The sequence below is a fragment of the Pseudochaenichthys georgianus genome, chromosome 11, assembly GCF_902827115.2.
Source record: "Pseudochaenichthys georgianus chromosome 11, fPseGeo1.2, whole genome shotgun sequence".
Lineage (NCBI taxonomy): Eukaryota > Metazoa > Chordata > Actinopteri > Perciformes > Channichthyidae > Pseudochaenichthys > Pseudochaenichthys georgianus.
In genome coordinates this window covers 16,280,472-16,301,850 of record NC_047513.1, presented here as the reverse complement: position 1 = coordinate 16,301,850, position 21,379 = coordinate 16,280,472, and the positions used below count along the sequence as shown (strand labels likewise).

The 21,379-nt window shown below is 43.6% G+C and overlaps 1 protein-coding gene across 2 annotated transcripts; it reads left to right on the top strand.

Moving 5' to 3' along the window:
- The first annotated feature begins 750 nt into the window (after positions 1-750).
- On the top strand, positions 751-20,014 carry prrc2a (proline-rich coiled-coil 2A). Of its 2 annotated transcripts, none has more exons than XM_071204813.1 (16): positions 751-862; positions 6,497-6,648; positions 7,806-7,986; positions 8,123-8,219; positions 8,332-8,413; positions 8,512-8,655; positions 8,950-9,191; positions 9,400-9,488; positions 10,436-10,569; positions 10,881-10,983; positions 11,107-11,296; positions 12,185-12,716; positions 12,859-13,115; positions 13,298-13,721; positions 13,894-14,116; positions 14,235-20,014. In XM_071204813.1, the coding sequence occupies exons 2-16, from the start codon at positions 6,534-6,536 to the stop codon at positions 17,323-17,325; spliced, it is 5,904 nt and encodes a 1,967-aa protein (XP_071060914.1). In that variant the 5' UTR covers positions 751-862; positions 6,497-6,533; the 3' UTR covers positions 17,326-20,014. The 2 variants fall into 2 exon arrangements, with proteins under 2 accessions (XP_071060914.1, XP_071060915.1); XM_071204814.1 differs by lacking the exon at positions 751-862 and adding an exon at positions 881-1,063.
- The last annotated feature ends 1,365 nt before the right edge of the window (positions 20,015-21,379 follow it).

The following is a 21,379-nucleotide window of genomic DNA, read 5'->3' as shown; positions in this document are numbered from 1 at the left end:
TACAAGTAAAAGTCATGTAAAAGTAACATTTTAAAAAGTAACATTATGAAGATTGGCCTACTTCAGAATCATATATTAAATGTTTCGGTTATAACTATTGATGTGTTTGTCAAGCTGGTAAACTTGAAACTAATGTCAGCTAATTGTGAATTTAATCGAGGTGTATCTAAGTATTTTTTAAGTGTTGATCTTATTGTTAATCATTATTCTATATCTGCAAAGAAACTAAAGTTACTAAATAAACGTAATGGAGTAAAAGTACAATATTTAACTCAAGTACTTGAGTAAATGTACTTAGTTACTTTACACCACTAAATCATGTACATTTGACCAACTGTAAACTTTGTTTTTTTTATATACATATTATATTATTTTTATTGAAAAAATGATCCTGTATGGATCTTTTTTTTTTCTGGCTGAGTCGATTTTTACAGTATGGTGCAATATTTACAATGTTTGATTTGGGAGTAATCCAAGGATATTCAGATAAAATGTTAATCACAAAGATTGCCTTGTACCTTTTTCAGTAACTCAGTTAATTTCAAAGTAATCTGACCAACCCTTCACATTTCACATTTTGGAAATCCCTAATTGTGACAGTTAAAAGAAATTGATAAATTACATTAAAAAAATGTATAGCAAAGCACCTTTATTTGAATACATATTCCATCCACAGTAAAGTTAATACGTAAACGTTTATTCTAAAGCGTCTTTTCCTAACTGTCCCAAACGGCTTCCATCTCACGAAATTACCCAGTAGCCGTTGACGGCTCTTTAGGTGACGGATCGAGTCCAGTATTACAATTTTCTTTTACCCCTTTTCCTTTATTTTTTGGGCCAAAAAAAGAGAAAAGGATTGCAAGTAAGCAGCCGAACACCTTATTTGTCTGTATGGTACAACTGATTTCTTTGTTGGTCGATCTACTGCAAAGACCGTATGTGTTTGACTATGCAGGAGGATAACGTTGCTTAGCTAGCTGGGTCACTTGCTAGAAAGCTACAAGATAGCATTAGCTAACCTCATTCTGCGATACAACCTCGAGACAAGTCGGGACAAGACCAGGTCAGTGGCCGGAAAATGTTGCATGTTTTAATGCAAACACCGATTAGATACATTGAAGTTGGCAGAAATCCTCACTATTAGCCTTGGACACAGGTTTTTTCTAACCCGTGGATGTTTTGCGGAGGGGCAGTCTTATTTTTGTGTGTCTTGGTTGTTGTTGCTTGTTAGCCTAGCTTGGCTAAGTGCTTAACGTTTGTCATAGCAAATGATTGAGTTTAATAGTTGTTTTAATCTCCATATTTATATCACATTTCTGGTGAAGCTGGTTTAAAAGTTAGCTCTTTGTTGAAATAATGTAAAATGTATGTTTTGCTAACGATCCACTGCGTAGCTAATGTTAGCGGATACACGTTAGCGCAGGATGCTTGCTAAAACACTGTCAGTCTGCGATACATTGGCGTTTTATTATTATTTATATATTTCAAAACGATAATCCTAAAGGTTCCCCTTATCCAGTGTCTCTATATATATTAGCTGTATGATGGAAAGTGTGCTTTGTTAAAGCGAAGTTATGCTACACAGTCGGTTATATTAACGTTGATATGCACCGGGCCCGTCTACACCGCCATTTTGTTTTGTTCTCTTAATAAAATCGGTTTTTTTTCAGCGTTTTCCTTTGCCTCTTTCAAACGATAAATAAACATCAACGTCGATGATAACGCCAATTCGCGATGTCGCTGTGTGATTCAAAACGCAACACCTCACAGAGTTGAATAGATAGAAGCTAATGTTACCGCAAGGTGTTGAGAAAGCATTATGAAACACCAACGCAGTCCCCCTCCCAACGGGAACACCAGGGCCTGTGTTAGCACGCTAACATAAATTAGCACCGCAATAAAGATGTATTTTTACGCCTGGGGCTTCAGTAGTTCGATGTTTGACTATTTGGTGGCAAGTGCATTTGCTACCGGCTGATTTTGCCTTACTATGTTCGTGTTTGTGGTTAACGCTAGCTTCGTTGGGCCTCTTTGTGGTAAACGTTGCTGCAGTTATGGCTTTTTACAAGTGTTGGCCCCCGTTAATCCCCATACAGCATGTAGTTGACTAGCCATCCCACGACCTAATTTTCTAATCTCATTTGAGTATTGTGGCACGGCGCAAATGTGCTACCGGTAGCCATTTGGTTGTTTAGTGTTTATTATGTTGCTGCTCGATGTGTGTGTGAGTATTGCAAACATCGTGCGTTTTGGAGGATTATCTGTACGCAGTAAAGGCTGTACGTTCGCGTTTTGTAGCATTGCTTATAATTCTGGTTTCATATTCATATATCCTGATTGAAATTGTTTATTTGACTTTACATATTCACACCAATGTTGTTCATCATATAGCTAGCGATATGAACGTTGTTACAGCCATCTTTTAAGAGAGACTTGATGTTCTGGTTAACTGTTGATATCATGATTTAGGGTACAACATACTATTTTTCTTTGTATACATTTAAATGTTGATTGGTTATTTATAACACCACAAAATATATGTAGCTAAAGCCTTAGTTCAATTGTTCTTCTGGTAAGGAACCATGTGGATTAGCTCCCATCTTTTCATCAAATCATTGAAAGATAGTGAACAAAATTGTTTTTTTGTTGTTATTATTAAACCAGGTCAAAGGATTATACACGCACGCTAAGAACTACACTTCAAAATTCATACCCATTGTTTCTGTTTTTGTCATTTTAAGAGTGCCATTTAGGACAAAAGTTTGCTAAATATGCATAGCTACAGCCATACATATAGACGTTTATATATAAATATTTACAAAAAAACACACATGACTATATATATATATATATATATATATATATACACATACTTGTACCAGTTACGTTTTGCTTTTTAGAAATGTAATCCAAACTTCAATTGACTTGTCGAATTCCAATGTCATTTTCAACTCTAGCCCTGACTCATACTAAATTACTAATGTTATTTGTAGAATAATAATCTGATGAGCATCATCTGTTCTCAGTATTTGTTCCTAATGGGAGTAGGATGGAGTGGGTTCAGTTGTTTAACCTGCTTGATGCAGCCAAATCACTCTGAATTGGACAGATGTCAGCACTGTGTGTTTTATTGATATGCAGTAAAATTAATTCAAGCTAAAGGCCTGGCAGTTGCCATGGAGCCAAGAGATGGCATAGAAGAATATCATTTATTATGTGTTGCCATAGAGACCATGGCTCAGCTTTTTCCCTCTCTTTTGTACAGTGTTTCTTGTAATAAAGTGTGTAGTCATGCACTGTTCTAGTTCTGTTTGTGTTGAAATGCAGAAATGTCTTTACCAAACTGGTAAATGTAGAAGGCCAAAGCATTCCTTTGTCAATGTCATCAAATACTTTATTAAACTAAATGTATCGGATGAAAATGAATAAAGGATGCTGGCATTAAAAGGTGTTTTTTGTATATTTTTTTTAATCAATTTGCAAGTACATCATTAAAGTGCATACTGGTCAACAAGACATTTCTGTGGTTTTATTGACTACCCATGTGATTAACAGGTTCCACAATGAATAAATATTGCATTGTGAATGGTAATTAGTGGAATTGTTGGCAGTATTTTCGCTTCAATAAGTCAGAAAAGCCTCAAATCTTTGTGTGGATTGGTATTGAGTCTTTATAGTTGGCACTAGAACTGGGTTATATGGAAAGTTAAATACAACTGTATTTTTTTAAGAATCACAGTGTTTCCCCTATATACATTCAGCTGCTGAATGTACGCACGCCGCTGCTACGAGGTATATATTTTTTTATACATTAAAATAATAATACGTGGAGCTCGCGTCATCGCCACGGAGGAGCACACAGCCTCTGTGAGCTAGAGAGAGCACACCTTTTATCTATTTAATATAGTTGTAAAAAATCATTCCAATGTGTACTATAGGACAGTACAAAAAGTTTAAAAGGGGAGTGATTAGTAAAATATGTATAAAGAAAGAATACTAACTAGTAGGGCTGCTCAATTATGGCAAAAATCATAATCTCGATTATTTGGGTCAATAATTGATATCACGATTATTAAAAACGATTATCCATTTACTTTGAAAACATCAATTTATTGGAGAGAAAAATGTGAACCGTATGTTTGTAACAGTTGGTTACCCTGAATTTAAATATAATTCAACTGAAAAACCAATAATAAAAAAATAATCGTTTTATTTCCATTACGTTGTTTTCGTAATCGTTGCAAGCCGTAATTGTGATTAAAATACCATTAATTGAGCAGCCCTACTAACTAGGTAACATAAGAATAAACAAGTTTAAATTATTTCTTATTGGTTGTGATCATATTCTTAAGATGTTTGGATTATTGAAAAGTATACAAATCCCTTTCATACGAGTGTTGAGAGCTGTATCCATAAATTCATTTTGTGCTGAAAGTCCACCAGATTGATGCAACTTCAACATTGAAAAAAATAAAAATAAATCGTCCCTGGGGTGCATGCCCCCGGACCCCCCTAGAGGATGTGAGGTCCACCCCCAAATAAAGCAGGACAAAATAATTAAATTGCATACATTTTATTTTGATTGTTTGTTATGTGGATGTGTATTTGTGTTACTGTATGTTCAATAAAGGTGATTTAGCAAAGTACACCTGTAGAGCCTCAAGAGCCTTTCTTGTGCTGGCAGACACATATAAACATATTGGCGGGGCGCACTTTGCCCGCACAAACCCAAACAAATTCCACTCGCTCCGCGCTCACATTTTGCTAGGCCCACGTGCCTTAGCACCGCTGCTATGACTCCATCCTAGGGGAAACACTGAATCACCTTGATAAAGATATTTAACCTTGAGTTGTAGGTTTGTGCTTTACACTGTTCTACTGCAAGTTGACTGCTTGACAATACCACGTCCAGATCCCTTATTTTAATCTGTAAATCAGAACACATGTTCTGGATGTTTTGATTTGTCATGCATTTTCTGTTTTGCTGGTTGTTTTCAATGCATGCTCAGTGTGAGAAAAAGTTTTAAGAGAGTACTTGTCCATGGACAAGTGAGTTTGGCAATTTACTTGTCCGAATACATTTTTCACTTGTCCAGAATGGACAAAAATTGGGGCCACTGGAATCTTCTTCTTCGTCATCGTATTTTACATTTTCCCACGGTTTTTTACGACACCGCTAACGTAAGTCAGCGGTAAGATTTTACTGCATCACACATAGGGTTGGATATCGTTTGGATTTTAACGATTCCGGTTCTGCTTTTTGATTCCGGTTATTTTCGGTTCTCGATTCCGGTTCTTTGAGAGGGTAAAAATAAGTCCCATGACAAACTGGGAGAAAAATATATTTATGAAAACATTAAGTCAAATCTGTATTCCTATTTACAAATCACTTCATACTGTTTGATTTCTTACAGTTAGTGAATACAATTATATAAAAATAATCTATGCATTGTTTAGTTAGTTCTAAGTGGTGCAGTTTGAGAATGTACAATTGGCCCAGTCTCCTCTGATGTTACACTGCAACCTGCCTGTGAGACACAGTCCAACCACACATGTTCAACACATAGGACATAACCTAATAATAATAATACATTATATTTATGGCCTATAGGCCTAGCACTTTTCTACAACTCAAAGACGCTTACACATGTCCTGTAATACACATGCTGCAGCTGCTCACTGTTTGTAAAAGTAAATAAATAGTATTTTCATTTCAATAATGTACTTTCTATACCCTGCTTCATAAACAATACTGACATCCCTGTGCTCCTCCGAGTCTGGGGGTCAGGGGATGTGAGGACAGCGCGAGGACACAGACAGGGAGGCTGCTTCACTTCATAAAGGAAATGGTGGTCAATATTAACAACACACAAGCTAAAACGCTTAATAACCTTCATTACGTGTTAGAGAAAGAACATAAGAAAGTTTGACAAAGATGAGGCTGTTAAACGGGCAGCGGATCCGCTGTGTGTAGAAAGAGAGAGAGAGAGAGAGAGAGACGCTGAGCTGCAGCGATCAGCTGATACGGAGCATATGAGAGAGCTGCAGTCCGCGGGACTCGGCCTCGCCTCTTGTCCTCACAACTCTTAATCCCGGTACCGGACAATTGTTATTTGTTCTTACTCGGAACCGAGTTTTGCTTCCCAACTTTGCCACTGTGCGACACTTCCCGCCCCGCCCCCGTATAACTACAGAAAGCGGCGAGATGCATTTCCTTAGGAATCGACAAGCAGAACCGAAACTAACATTTCTAAACGAACAATGGCGGACACGTACAATTTGCGAATGGGTTCTGCCTTTTGTAAACTGAATGTATCAACGTCACTTGTCAATTGACAGATCTACTTGTCCGATATTGTAAATAACACGTCCCAGACGGTGTGACGTGTACTTTTTCGCACACTGAAGGCTTGTATAATCAGCACTTTTTTTCCTTTCACTTTCTATGAGTACCTGGATTCCAATCTCTATGTCTTTGCCTCTCTCTCCTCCCCAGTCTCAGGGCTCACCATACTCAATGAGCGGACAGCGCAATGTCAGAGCGCTCTGGGCAAACTGCAAAGGGGAAGGAAGGCAAAACCAAGTATGCGTCTCTCAACCTGTTTGATACATACAAAGGAAAGAGCCTTGAAACACAAAAGCCTGTTGGTGAGTATCTTTGGCTTGGTCATGTTCAAGCTTTCATTGTCACACCACATATCTACTGTAATGGATGCCAACCTGTCTTTCTACGCTGGGTATTAGTTTACAATATCGCTTTCCTCACAGGCTCTTTTTACATTCTGCCACTTTAATTTAATTTTGTCACTAAAGTTGTGCGACTTGTTTTGTAATGAATCAGATCTGGGCTTAAAAGACAGATCTGCTGCCCACAGTTGTATTCACCCGTTGGCTCTGATTAAAAGTGGGTTTGTTGTCTCCCGACACCAAGAACCGCAACTTTGATGCATTATCCCACTGTCTCCCTAATAGCTCTGATGCATCTCTCAACTGCCTGCCAACCTGGTTTTAAGGACTCAACAGTAATCTCAGCGAGAGAAAAAACATTGTCTTCTAGAATGTTTTGCTTATCTTTAGTGGTATACAAATTAAGCATGAATATGAATCCAGGTACTCATAGGGTGACTGGCTCACATGTCAGCTGAGCTGAGCCTGGGGGCCACTGGGCCTGACCTGAGACAGAGGCTTACTTGTGGACGCTGTTTGACTTCTGTGCCGAGTCCCCAGTCGATGTTTTATTCAGAAGCTCCCCACTAGATCTAAGCAGCTGTCCGACTACAGACTTCCTCCTCCTACATAGTGAAGCCATGCACTGCTTTGGTTTCTCTGAGCTTTAAGGAAGGAGACAAATGATGGATTGATATTCAGCACAGCTTCACTTTTCAGAATGTAATGAAATTTCTTGCTTCTGTGAGCATCAATATCTTAATACCTCTTCACAAACTGTAATTGAAGTGGGTTTGCTGAAGGTTTTTAATAACATCTAGATAGCCTTTTTATAATCCATATTCATCAGAATCACCAGACTGAAACTTCCAAGCTTCTAGCCTTATATATATCCTAATATTGTATCCAGCAAACGCTATCCTTGTCATCAAGCCGCTCCTTCAATCAATCAAATTATATTTATATAGCCCAATATCACAAATTACACATTTGTCTCAGGGGGCTTTACAGTGTGTGTAGCATCCTTAGCGTTCTTAGACACTTGCATTGTACAAGGTCCTTAGACCCAGTAGATAGAATTGGTCTCGGGTTTCAGTGGTCCATCTGTGCTAATGATCTCCTCCTCCTCCCCATATCAGTTCCCCCCCGCCATGGCCTGCAGTCTCTTGGTAAAGTTGCCTCCGCACGGCGTATGCCACCACCTGCCAACCTGCCCAGTCTGAAGGCAGAGAACAAAGGCAACGATCCAAACGTCTCGCTCGTTCCCAAAGACGGCTCAGGATGGGCAAGCAAACAGGAACAAGCAGCGGACCCAAAGAGGTATTTAAACCCCCAACTCCCCCTGCAACATCCAAGTTATCAGAATTGGTTGTGGGAAAAAATGTTTTACGGTATAATTTTTCCCAGGCTATCCTGTCTAATTCTGTGGTTTATGACTTTTTTTTCTTTCTCTCAGTACCGATGCATCGCCAGCACCGCAGCCGGAATTGCAGCAGCCTGTGGCTTCACCGACACCTGCACCGATCCGCCCGAGAACCCCGCCAGCTTCAGAGGTACAGACTGTCCCAGTGACGTGAATGCAAAATCCTTGGCTTGCATGATAATGTCTGTGGAGAGTTGACATGTATCATATGGGGCTCATTGTTTGTGTGTGTTCCCCCACAGCCTCTGGTGCCAGCTTCAACCCAGGCCGCAGGGGCAAGGTCTTGGGCACAGGCCAGTGGTACACATGGAACACAAGGGGATGGTGAGTCTTACTTTTTGACTTTAATAAGAAGGAAGTTGGAATAAGCTTTTTGTAACCCCTTTTTAAAAAAAATACATTGACCTAGCAACTTTCTACAGGTGGAAAGGCATTAAACCAACAGTCGCCATTCTCTCGCGAGGAATTTCCCACCCTGCAGGCGGCTGGCGACCAGGACAAAGTTGGCAAAGAACCGGGCACTGCAGATCAGTGGTATGGGCCCGTACCAAACCTCCGCCCCCAGAGTGAGTGATGCTTGCTTAATACCCAATATGAATCAATGGCTCGTCATTTAATTAAGTCAGTTGGGATTGGAAGACTTCTCTTACGAGAGAGAATACAACAAGTGTTTTTTTAAAGTTTACTTTATGCCTGGGTGGTATGCGCTTGCTAACTCTACATTTAATTAGGGAATGAGACAAAATAAATACAATTTTACTTTTGTGTTATTTAAAATAATAAGTTGTGTTATCTTTCTCTTACCTTATTTCATTTGGACATTTAAATGATACTGACCGCTCTGTGTTCTCTGTCCTCAGACGTTACAAGTTGGCGGGACGGTGGGGGCCGACCCATGGCGCCCACCCTGTCTGGGGAGGGGGCAGTGGAGGGTGGCCTTGGTGGGGCTCTGGTGATGGATGGGGCAGCTGGGGTCCCCCTTCCGAACTCTCAGTCCCACGGGCCACCTAGGAACCCTCCCGCAGGCAGCCCTGCCTTGCCACTACCCCAGCCCCCTGTGGGACCTGGGTTCCCGCAATACAGAGGGATCATGCCTCCATTCGTACGTTTTCTTATTGTTTTCCTGGTTGATTTCTAGCAAATATTCTAGTATTTGTTTTTGGTTAATATATCTTGTTTTTCACGCTACACAACTGTGTTGCAGTCTATTTTATTATGTGTTTGGTGTTGACATTAAAGTCTATAGAATGCAATAGCATAGTCTAAGAACACTCTTGAATCTTAACCTGATCTCTTTTTTTCGTTTTTAGATGTATCCTCCCTACCTGCCCTTTCCGGGTCCTTATGGCCCTCAGGGGCCCTACAGGTACCCGGGACCCGGGGAAGGGCCCCCGCCAAGGTATGTGCCATTATTAAAGGTCACATGTCATGCTTTCCCGGTTATTGCCCGTCCCCTTGTGTGTTATGAAGGTTTTTATGCATGTAAACGGTGTGCAGAGTCAAAACCCTCAAAGTACACCATGTAGGGAGTAAAACTCTAAAACAGAAAATACCTCCCCAAAACGCCTCGTTGGAGATACATCACTGTCCATTTGATTCTTCCGGGCACATCATGATGTCATGTCGTCCCCGGAAAGAAATGGACCAATCCGTGGAGCCGTTACGTTACGTCCGCGGAGCCGTTACGTTAAGCCCCCGCTGATTGGTCCAAATTGACCAATCCACTGACTTCCTCACACACTCAGTGCAGGCAGCTCTGCTGATCTCTCCTCCCTGGCTGCAGGCTGATGACAGACAGTTGGGATCGCGGCGAAATTCTCTCGGCAGACCCATTCTCACAGCGTTTATCAACCTTTTTCTTACTCAATATCAAGCCACACTTATTGTTTTTACTTCGGCTGTGACTTTGTGTGTGCTCAGGGTGAGTTTGGCTGTGTTTCGCTGTGTATCGCTAAACAAGGAAATCACACCTCCACGGAGCTCAGCGCGATTCACAACGTCCCGACTGGTCCCGACCAATCGGAGCACACTGGGCTCACAGGGAGGGGGGGGGCAAGAGCTGCAACGAGCCGTTTAGTGGAGAGAGTGAATACACATACTTTACAGAGATGCTGTTTGAGAAACCAATGTGAGTTTGGAAAATTGCACAGTATAAATCTATTCTAGTAGACCTCAACAATGGAATTATGATCAGTGGAAATGGCCATGACATGTGACCTTTAAGCTAATATTTTGCCACTTGATGACAGTTTCTTTAAAAAATATAATCCATTATATTTGACCCTTTGGGGAGACACTTTTTGTTAATCAACTGTTCAATTAAAAGGAAGTTGTTCCCTTTCTCAGGTTCAGGCAGGCTGTTCCTCAGGGCGGCCAACGTGAAGGAGGTGGAGAGGGGCCGAAGCGACCCTCTATCCTAAAGCAGGATGACCTGAAGGAGCTAGACGAGCTGGACCACGACGGAGATGACGGATGGGCCGGTAAAACAAAAAAAGCTTATTTACAAATGTATAACCAACCTGTTAATAGGTTTTTCTATTGGGAACCTGTAACTAAAAATGTCCTGATTGGATAATGATAATTTCACACTAAGAAGGATAAACAGTTTCCCAACAAATGCACTGGAAAAAGGAATCTTTAGTCATGTGGAATGTAGAAAACGGCACCTTCCGCTATATAATAAAGGAGGTTATGACCATTTGATTCAATCATAGGTCACTACGATCGCATAATCCAAACATGATTTCAATGTTTTCGTGTGTTTTTAATGTTATGTTTTTGCTTTTAACAGGCGCTCATGAGGAAATTGATTACTCTGCCAAGTTGAAGTTCAGTGATGATGAAGGAGAAGAAGAGGGGGAAGAGGAGAGATCCGAGAGTAAGAATGAATTACGGTATGTGACCAAGTACAGACGGCATAAGATCAATTCAAATTATGTCAATAATGTTTTATTGACAAAGATGGGATTATATTATGCAACTATAATTAATTTGACAAACATGTTTCTTGTCCTCAGTGAGCAGCAGAGGTCCCAGGATGCTCCCCCTGCAGCCTCTCGCTCTCGAGCCTCGGACAGCGGCGGAGAATCTCGCTGCACTCCCCCCTCTAATGCTGACAATGGTCCGCAACCCCCCTCCAGCAAGCCAGGATGGGCCGAGGAGGGAGGCGCTGGCGTGGGAGGCCAAGGCGCACCAACAAACTTCCAGGTAGCATGCCGACCAAAAGCAAAAACTGTTATTCACGCTGTGAAAGACGTGATGTCCAGCACAGGCCATTTTGGGCGTTCTGTTAAGCAAAGACTTATTGGTGGTCAGCGATGTGTTAGTGTGTGTTTTTGTCAGTGTAGATTATTGTGGTGGAGCATGGCTAACTGTCTGCCTGTATACAGCGGTGCAGGCCTGGATTGGGTGGTCCCCGGGAGCAGCCCTCCCCCCCACCTGGGCCGCTCCTTGGACAAGGGCCTTACTCCTTTTACCGACAGGTAGCCATCCAGATAGCGCCTCATAGACATATCATTTCTGTCGTTAATTCATCCTTGTCCCGGGTCTTATGAATACGTCATTCTTAGTTTTTCAGTTGGCTTTTTGAGTTTTCTTTTGGTTTATGTATTCATCTAGAGCAGAGGTTTTCAAAATGTTAGATGGGCGTTCACACGGGAGGGGGCGTCCAAACAGTTTCAGGGAAGGCTCAGTGAATAGAAATTATAATGAATACGCTATTTAAGGAGGATCACAAAGAATAGCGAAAATGTGGGTTTAGTTAGAGAGATAGTTCAAGATCCACAGGTTTATTGTCATAACATATACACAACTAAGGTGTCATTATGTAATATATGGAAGACTTAGACAGCAGGTTTCCTCAACAGTGCAATTTACAAGACATAACAAATATTTTTGCAAAATTGTTCGGTATCTGTGGGATCAAAAACACAAATATGATCCCATTTGTATCCACAAATTGGGAATACTAAGGTGGGGGCTGTGGAGGTGCTTTTATCCCAGCATTTTCTGAAGGTAGGCCCACAGTCTCTGAAAAGCACTGATCTAGACAGTTAGAAAACAGCATAATAAAGCAATCCATTTTCAACTGTTCAGGACCGGGCCCAAAACCAGGGTACCTCTCAAGGCCTGGGGAAGCCTCTGCCCGCCCAGCACCAGCCAGCACCAGGAGGCCCCTCTCCAAATGCCCAGCCTCAGGACAACGATGAGGATGAGACTTGGCGCCAGCGCAGGAAGCAGTCCTCCACTGAGATCTCTGCTGCTGTAGAGCGAGCCCGTCGCCGCCGCGAGGAGGAAGAACGTAGGATGGAGGAAGAGAGACGTGCAGCCTGTGCAGAGAAGCTGAAGAGGCTGGACGAGAAGCAGCAACAGCAGCTGGGCAGCAACACAGACGGTGGTAGCGAATGTAAAAGCCCCAGTCTGGATGGAAACTCTACTGCTGCCACAGGAGGCAGCCCTTGTCCATCTATTTCAGCCTCTGCATCCTCCCCTAACATCAGCCAGCCCCCATCCCCCTGTGTTGACCCCGAGGAGCCTCCAGTGCTGCTTGTCCAGCCGGGGTCCAGTCCTGGAATCATCGAACGTCAGCGAGCCAGCAGCAACAGCAGCAGCTATGACTCCAGTGCAGGTCAGTTTCTTTGTTCTATTATTAGGATCACTTACATGTGATACGTCTTTCTTATGTTTTAAAATATAGCAGTTTTTATATAAAGCCTCCACATATTGATTAATGCCCCCTTTCAACCTTTCAACCTTCTGTCTTGGTTCAGAAGCGCCACAGTGTCCCCAGCCGGCTGTGTCACAGCCCCTGCAGCCCGCACTGGACGTGCCTTTACCAGAGGAAACCAAGGAAGAGGCCGTTAGCGCCACACACATTCGTGCTAGTAGTGGAGGTGAAAGAGGAGTAGACCCGGTGAAGATGGAGAATATCGGAGGGGGAGCAAGTCGTCAAGCTGGAGGTCCTCCAGGCCAGGGTTACTCGAAGTACCAGAAGTCTCTTCCACCTCGGTTTCAGAGGCAGCAGCAGGTTAGGATCCGTACTTATGTCGCAAATGAGTTTCGCTCATTGTACATCTTATTAATACCAACATATAATAACCATAAAAGCTATGTCTATTACTACAAATACAGCCATGCCTTTTAGTAGGTATTTCTGATATTCCTGTTGTTAAATATTGATGCTCTGTTTTGCGTTCTGTTTCCATCTAGGAGCAGCTCCTGAAGCAGCAGCAGCAGTGGCAGCAGCAGCAGCAGCAACAACAACAACAACAACAGCAACAACAACAACAACAACAACAACAGCAGCAGCAGCAGCAGCAGCAGCAACAGCAGCAGCAGCAGCAGCAGCAACAGCAGCAGCAGCAACAACAGCAGCAGCAGCAGCACAGCCAGGCTTCACAAAGCCAGCTGTCCCCCCAGCCTCAGCAGGGTCCTTCACCAGGTTCAACACCCCAGCCAGGCCCTGGACCTAAGCAGGGTGGCCCCATGTATCAACCCGGCAACATGGTTCGACCCCCGCCCCTGCCAATGAATTTCGACCCTCGCTGGATGATGATGCCCTACATGGACCCCCGCATGATGCAGGGCCGCCCTCCACCTATGGACTACTATTCAGCAGGCATGCACCCGTCTGGTGAGTTGATGCTTTGAAGATAAATAACTCCGGTGTAATGCTGGTAAAGTAATTAGATTAAATAATACTATCATAATACAGAAAGTGAAGTAAAGTCAACAATATGTCTTGTTTTTTTTTTTACATTATCCGTTTAGATATTTTCTTGAAAAATAATGATTTACTTCTACAGGGCTTATTGGGCGTGAACGGTCTGATTCAGGGGGGTCTGGTTCAGACCCCTTTGATAGGCAGCAACAGCATCCTGGGCACCCTCACCGTGGGACCCCCCCTATGGATCCTAAGATGGCCTGGGGGCAGGAGGTATTCCCTGGTGGAGTAGAGGGCCGTGGACTAACCTCCCCACTCAGACAGAAGCAGGCATTGGAGGATGACGATGTGGCCAAAGGGCCCAGGTAAGGATACGCCTGTTTTTATGCTCAAAGTGTCGAGAATAAAAGTTATTTTGTAATACAGTTGAACTGAGCATTTTTTAAATGTATTAATTGAGTATTCTTTCAATCTTTCTCCAAGGAGCGACACTCCTCCTCATCGCATTCAAGAGGGTAGATTGGGACCCATTCAGCAGCCCAGCTCCACCTCTGGGACATCCAATCAGACACCGCCGCTAGTTGGCAATCAAGTTGGGACCCAGGGCCACCACCCTCATCACTACATGAGTGGGCGGGGCAACTACAGCAACTTCCCTGACCAGGGTGCGAGGATGCATCCCCACCAACAACAGAGGGCGGAGAGGGGAATTCAGCAGCACGCCTACACCCACCAGGAAGAAGGACCTCCACGAGGGTCTCAGCAGGGACAGATATGGGGAGCCCCTCACCCTCACTATGATCGCAACGGCCGTACTGAACATCCCCCAATTGAGAGCAACTCTCATCTCCACCACCATCACAGCCACCACCCTCAGCAGCCTCACTTCCCTCTCCATGGCCATAAGCCAGACAACAACAGAGACAGGGTTGTTGAGGCGCCTGCTAAGAAGACTGACTCTTCTCCCCCAATCAACCAACCTTCCCTCTCATCCTCTTGCTCTTCCTCCTCCTCCTCTGTCAGAGAAGATGGGAATGTCAAAGCTGTCCTGCACCATCACCCGAATCAGAGAGAGAGTGAAGGGCACAGTCAGGCTGAAAGAGGCAACAGTGGCAGTAACAACCATGTGAAACAGGAGAAAACCGGCCCAGCATACACTCCCCATTCCTCCATGACCCCTAGCCCAACCCCTGCTCAACATGGCACTCAACAGCAACAGCAACAGCAACAGCAACAGCAGCATCACCCTCATGCTAAACCAAACCAAAGAGGGGGGCGGGAACACAAAACAGAGACCCAGTGGGGCCCACGACCTGGAAGCAGCAATACTGGTGGGGGGTCCTCTCATGGTAGGAGGGCCAACAATGCTGGAGGTGGGAACCACTCCCGTGGAGGGGAGGACTCTAACACTCCATCGGACCACAAACCCTCCAACCAGACAGGAGGCAGCAATGCCAACAGGAGGGCCGGCCCAATTAAGAAGCCGGTGCTGAAAGAGATGAAGAGAGACGGAGGTGAAGCTGATGGAGGAGAAAAGAATATCTTTAGTAAGGATAAAGAGAAGGATAGTAGCCAAACCACCTCGGTGAAGCAGGAAGGCTCCTCCACCTCCCAGAACACATCAGCTCCATCTAAAGATGAGCCAGCTCAGACAGCCAAACCCAGGAATGGAGGAAAAGAACGAGGAGGAGGAGGAGGAGGAGGAGGAGGAGGAGGAGGGGGAGGAGGGGGGGGGGGCGGGTCTGGTAGAGGGCCCAAAGATGGAGATGCCACTTCTTTAGGATTTTCAGGTTCCTCCTCCAGGAGGGACAGGGACCGCTCCTTTGAGAGAGGAGGAGGCCCCCCCCACCACCATGGGGTCCCAGCCAAAGGCAGCAGAGTCAGTCGCGGACGAGGGGGAGAGTTCTACGGCCGTGGCCGTGGTTTCCGTGGCGCTTACGCCGCCGCTGCTGGGCCCATTCCCGGCGGTCGGGGCAGAATGGGTGGCAGGAGCGGCAGAGACTACCGTTCATCTGTCGGCGGTGGCCACAACCACGAGTCAAAGGGCGAGGGAGCCGGGGGTCGGCACGGTCAGGATCGGTCCCAGCATAACCCGGCCAGAGCCAGGAACCGCAGTGAAACCCGAAGCGAGGGCTCAGAGTACGAGGAAATCCCCAAGAGAAGGAGGGAGAGAGGCTCAGAGACCGGGAGTGAGAGCGGTGCAAGTGACCTCGGCCCCTCTGACAAGGACGAACACCCGAAACCCAGCAAGAATGGCTCTGACAACGCCAATGCCACCGGCAGCGTTAACATGTCATCTGCACCACCCAGAGGATCCCAGGCCCGGGTATTTACACCGAGAGGTGTGCCCTCAAGGAGGGGCAGGGGTGGAGGAGGTGGAGGAGGAGGTGGAGGAGGAAATGTGTACCGAAGTGGTGGCAATGTTGGAGGCCCACCAGGGGGACACAGGGGCGGACCCGGCCCCGCCTCTCAGGGTGGGTCCTCCAAGTCATCAGGCTCAGCCCGAAAGCAACAAGGCCCGCCTCATACCTCTGGACCCAAAGACTCGGGCAGGGGAGGAAATGGAGGAGAGAAGAAAGACAAAATAGCTGATGCTAGTCAAACTCAAAGTCAGGGGTCCAATCCCCCTCAGCCGTCTCTGCCCGCTGCACCTCCTGCCAGTATATGTTCCACTGAAAATGGAGGACGCAGCGCAGTTGTGACGCAGCAAGCTTCGACCAATCCTACGCCCAATCCTACGCCGAACTCAGGAGGGCCAAACGCTCCTCTTCCCACTAACCGTGGGTTCCCTCCCAGCGGGTTTGAGCGCCCACCCAGACGTCGTCGTCATGGGCGGTCCCAGCACCAGCAGGACAAGCCCCCCCGCTTCCGTAGACTGAAGGAGCGAGAAAATGCAGCACGCATCAACGGAGGAGTGGGGGTCATCGGTGGAGGAAGGCCCTCCTCCCCTTCCCTGAATTCAGTTCAGGACAGTAACGGAGCACCCACCTCAGCCCCTGTCACGGGCAATGCCCAAAATACTAACCACACCACACTAACAACCAACAATAACAGTGGTGGTGGGCATCTCGGCAATGCAAATAATCACCATCATCACCACTACAACCAGGGCAACGCCGGACAGACGCACCCCCAGCACCACCACAGCCACGGAGCAAAGTCCCCCGACTTCACCAACCAGAACTCGGACCAGGCCAACGAGGAATGGGAGACTGCCTCCGAGAGCAGCGACTTCACAGAGTTCAGAGACAGGGAGGGAGGAGGAGGGGGGAAGACCTATTCTTCTCACCATCCCCACCACGTGGGAAGGGGTGGAGGGGGAGGTGGTGGCGCGGTCGACCGAGACATGTCGGGGAAAGAGCCCTTGGCTAATAAAAGAAGCTTCTCAAGCCAGCGTCCAGGCATGGAGCGACAGAACCGAAGGGTCAACCATGGAGGAGGTGGTGGTGGTGGTGGAGGGGGAGGAGGAGGAGGAGGAAGAGGCCCACGAGGGCCGCCCGGTGGTCCTGGAAATGGAGGAGGCAACCGCGGGGAGAGGCGTGGCAACTGGCCCTCCCCAAAAAATAGGAAGTGATGAAAAACATTTCAGATGAACCCCACCCACATTAAAAACACCCTCTTACATCCTAATCCCTTTTTGATAATTACTTCATGGCTTATCTGTTGGCATCCCTAAACATATTAGTGCATTGAACAGTTCATGGAGATGGTATTTACCTTAGCAACAACCCACTATCTACCGTCCGTTATTGTAAATTTCTCCGTTTGTTCCTTCTTGCTCTCCGTTCAGTTGTGCCCCCTCCTGCCCCCTGCCTCCCTTATCTTCCCTCAAGAACCTCACCCCAGTTGGATTTTAACAAGCATGTGGTTCTGCAAATGGGAGGTGCACGACGTTTTGACAGACATTCACACAGAGATCCACACACACTCACATATACAAGCACAAATCAGACATCTTTACGAACACACAGAACACATGCAGTCATGTGGGTGCAAAACGAAAAACAGGGGATTAAATTGGCAAAAATGGATTGGGCAAATTTTTATATTTATGTACCGGTGTATATTTCTACCACACTTTGGCCTTGGGTGGTATTCAGTAGTGCAGTGCTGCATTACCCTCATTTCCCTCACAAAGGGAAAAAGCTGCAGCTTCATCTTTTAACGTGAACAATGTACCATAAGATGTTTTCTCTTTGTGTCTTTTTTTTGGCCTTGTGTCAGATGAGTTTCAACCTCTCAGCAAATGTTAGGGGTGTGGGTATTTTCTTCTAAAACGCAGGTAATTAAAAACCTTTTTAATAAATTCCCCAAATCCCCTTTTTGATGACTTTTTGGTCTCTTGCAAACTATGTCTATGATTACTGTGATAGGACCCATCAAAGTACTACTGCTTAGTGCTCACCTACACTTTGCATTGATCACATTGATTTGTCTTTAATATCAATGTTTCTGCAGCTTGTTCAGATAGATGGTGTGATTTTGTCCCAACCCCTAAAAAGTTGTTGACCTGCTCTGACATTTCATTTGGTAGTGGTTGGTCCTTTTTAGGAAATGATGGCTTTTTAGCCTCATCGTAGCATCCTCCTTAAGTTCTGCATCAGTTTCCCCAAGTTTTATTCTCTCATTTGTGAGTTTTGTTTACCCTTTCAAGACTGTATGTATATAATGGCTTTATTTTAACAACCATTATTTCCTCAGTGACTTCCATTTGTATGGAAACACTTTTTTTTCCTCCGAAGATAAAATACCTATTGATCTTGTGAGGGGGGGAAACGAGTTAAGTGAAAATGTAGGTCATGTTAGAATTAAGAAAAAAAAAAGTTTGACTTTCATAAAAGTTGTTTATGCTTCAATAGGTAATTAAATATATGTTCTAATAAGCACTCCTTGTAGTATAACAACAATCAAATGTTTGCAGTTCTTTTTTAGTTTTTTTTCTTCTTTGTTTTTTTTGGGCAAGTTACATGTCATGCATCAGGACAGGTACTCTGTCTGGGCCCAGAGTACAGAGATAAGGATGAATATTGTACTAAAACACCCCCTCTGTGTACTCTTGTGGAGACTCCTCACACTGAGAAAGGACTAATACCAAGAGCTCTGAGTCTGACAAAGTACTTTTCAAAGTGTGTGTTCTCGGGATGGCTGTTCCAGGACAACCAGAAGCCCAAACTAATAGATTTCAGGACAATGCTGCAACACAGTTTCCAAGATTTCACTCGCAACAAATAATGCAGACCTGGAGTGTTGTGAACATATTTGGATTGATGTAGAATTACACATGTAAACATAGTTTGTATCATACTTAAAATACATAAAAATGGCACACAGGCGGAATCCAACTAAAATCGATGTATACATCTGCATCAATTCTGTCACTGCTGTAAGTTGGGGTGTGTTTGTTTACTGACAACAGTTTGAAGATGGGATGTTGTGAGTAGGGCATTTGATGATTTGTGTACGTCGTGTGTGCGTGCTGGTGTGTATGTGTGTGTGGCATGTGTGCGTTTTCCGGTGTTTGCATAATAACTCGGGGGAAGGGGTGGGGGACCAGAGGGGTTTAACATGAATGGCAAGCACTTTTCTGCCTTGTTTGCCCACATGTGATTTAACCAACATTAAGACAATTCTACTGTTTCTTAAATACATCCACATGTATACGTTCAGCTGTGTTTACATGTTCAACATCCAAATGAACACGCAGTGGAGAACTTCACCCTTTTTTTTGTGTGTGTAATTTAATCATACATTCTTCTGCAGGCAAGTGAAGTTGGACATATTTTATTTTTCTCACTTCTAAGCATGAACACACACCCATGGGTGCAGCTTGCCTTGCCTGTTTATACATTGATCGCTGTACACTTAAACTCTGGCTCAAAGAGTCCTTCATCCCTCCTTTACTCTTAATGTTGATGTGCGCATTATTTTATGTACCCATGTTAAAAGAAAACTAAATTAGTGTATTCCAGAAAGAAATTACTCAAAGATTGTACTATGTTTCCAGCATTACCAAGGTACCTGGAGTGGTTCAAACAGTTTTTTTTAGCATTTATGGTTTTATTAATGGAACCATAATATACACACATGTCTGTATATTGGTATGTATCTAAGTTTTGTCTACCCCAACTTACATTCCCACCAACAAATGTTGCCATTTTTAGTTCAAGGGAGCAATGTACAAGCAGAGAAGTGTCTTATTATAATAAAGTTATACAGAGAAGGCAAAGTTAAATAAACTACTTTTGATTTAATGGAAAATGAAATGGCATGTCTCATTCTTTGTTTTTATATTTGAAACAAAACTTCCATTTCACATGTTTTGACAGGTCATAGCAAGAAAAACTTGTAGTAGGTAGAATGGTTTGATTCAATGTAGGTGTGTCAGTGAATCACTCAACTATGTTGATAGTTAAACCTGTTTTTCACAAAATGTCCTTCATGAAAGTTAATTTGCTGTTGATATTTATTATTATTTTATAGTCCATTTCTGTAGAACTAATGTTAAGCTATTAGTTATTTAAAAAGTACCACATTATAAATATTACAAACTTGGAAATAATTTACACTATGATGCAAATCTGCTAACCTAACTTTCCGAAACATGGATGATGATTTTAAGATGTTTTTAAAAAATGTTTATAGTTAACTAATTTAAAAAAATGCATCTTATAACAGAAGTTATTTTTGTCTGAAAATTTGACTGAGAGACAACCTAATAGGGAACATGGAGGCTGTTAAAATTATGTGAATTTAGTATCGAATTAATGTTTGACTGCCTGATGTTGAACATTTAAAACCATACTTTTTCTTCTTTATTGCAGCAATAACATTTCTCAACATTTTTCAATCTAATGTTAGTTTTATTGGTGTGTGTAAGGCTCCTGATAGGAAAAGTGAGAATATTTTAGGGAAGGGACATTTTAATCCTCAGATTAAAGACAAAGTTACAGCATGTTATTGAAAAAGAGGCACCGTAATGTACATTATCCATAGACTAAAACACACTTATCCCCACCAACAAAACGGAAGGTAGCAGCACCAGATGTCACACACTGACTTTTCTTTGTGTAGGGTTCATAGGGTTATTATATTATAACTACCATAATATATTGCATTCCTGAGGTATAGGCAGACAAAATACTTTACAAGCTGGTGATAAGTTACTACAAGTGGTCATTATTTACTTTAGGTAAAGTGAATACTCAAAAATAAATCTAAAATAAAATAAAAGTATTATGAAACCTCACCTTGTCAAATGCTTAATGTGCTATGATTATTGTTATAAGAATGTTGAATATTAATGAGTGCTTACTAGGTACTAGCCCTAATTTTTTTTGCCCAAAAATGTTCCTGCAAATGTATCAATTTTTAACACTTGTATTTATAGAACACATTTGGTTTAGGCAAGCCCGGAAAACTTCCCCAGAGGAAACCCAAAAGTTCAGAGATCCTCAACAAACATCATCCCCTCACTCCTCCATTGTCTCGAAGGCGAATTCTCCTCCATCACTATCCGACAACATCTCCAAATGTTCATTCTGATAGCAATAACTCCAAAGAAAAGTAGTCTAGTTCTAGTAGTCTAGAAAAGTAGTTCTACTATTACTAAACTGGAAGACGGAACGAAA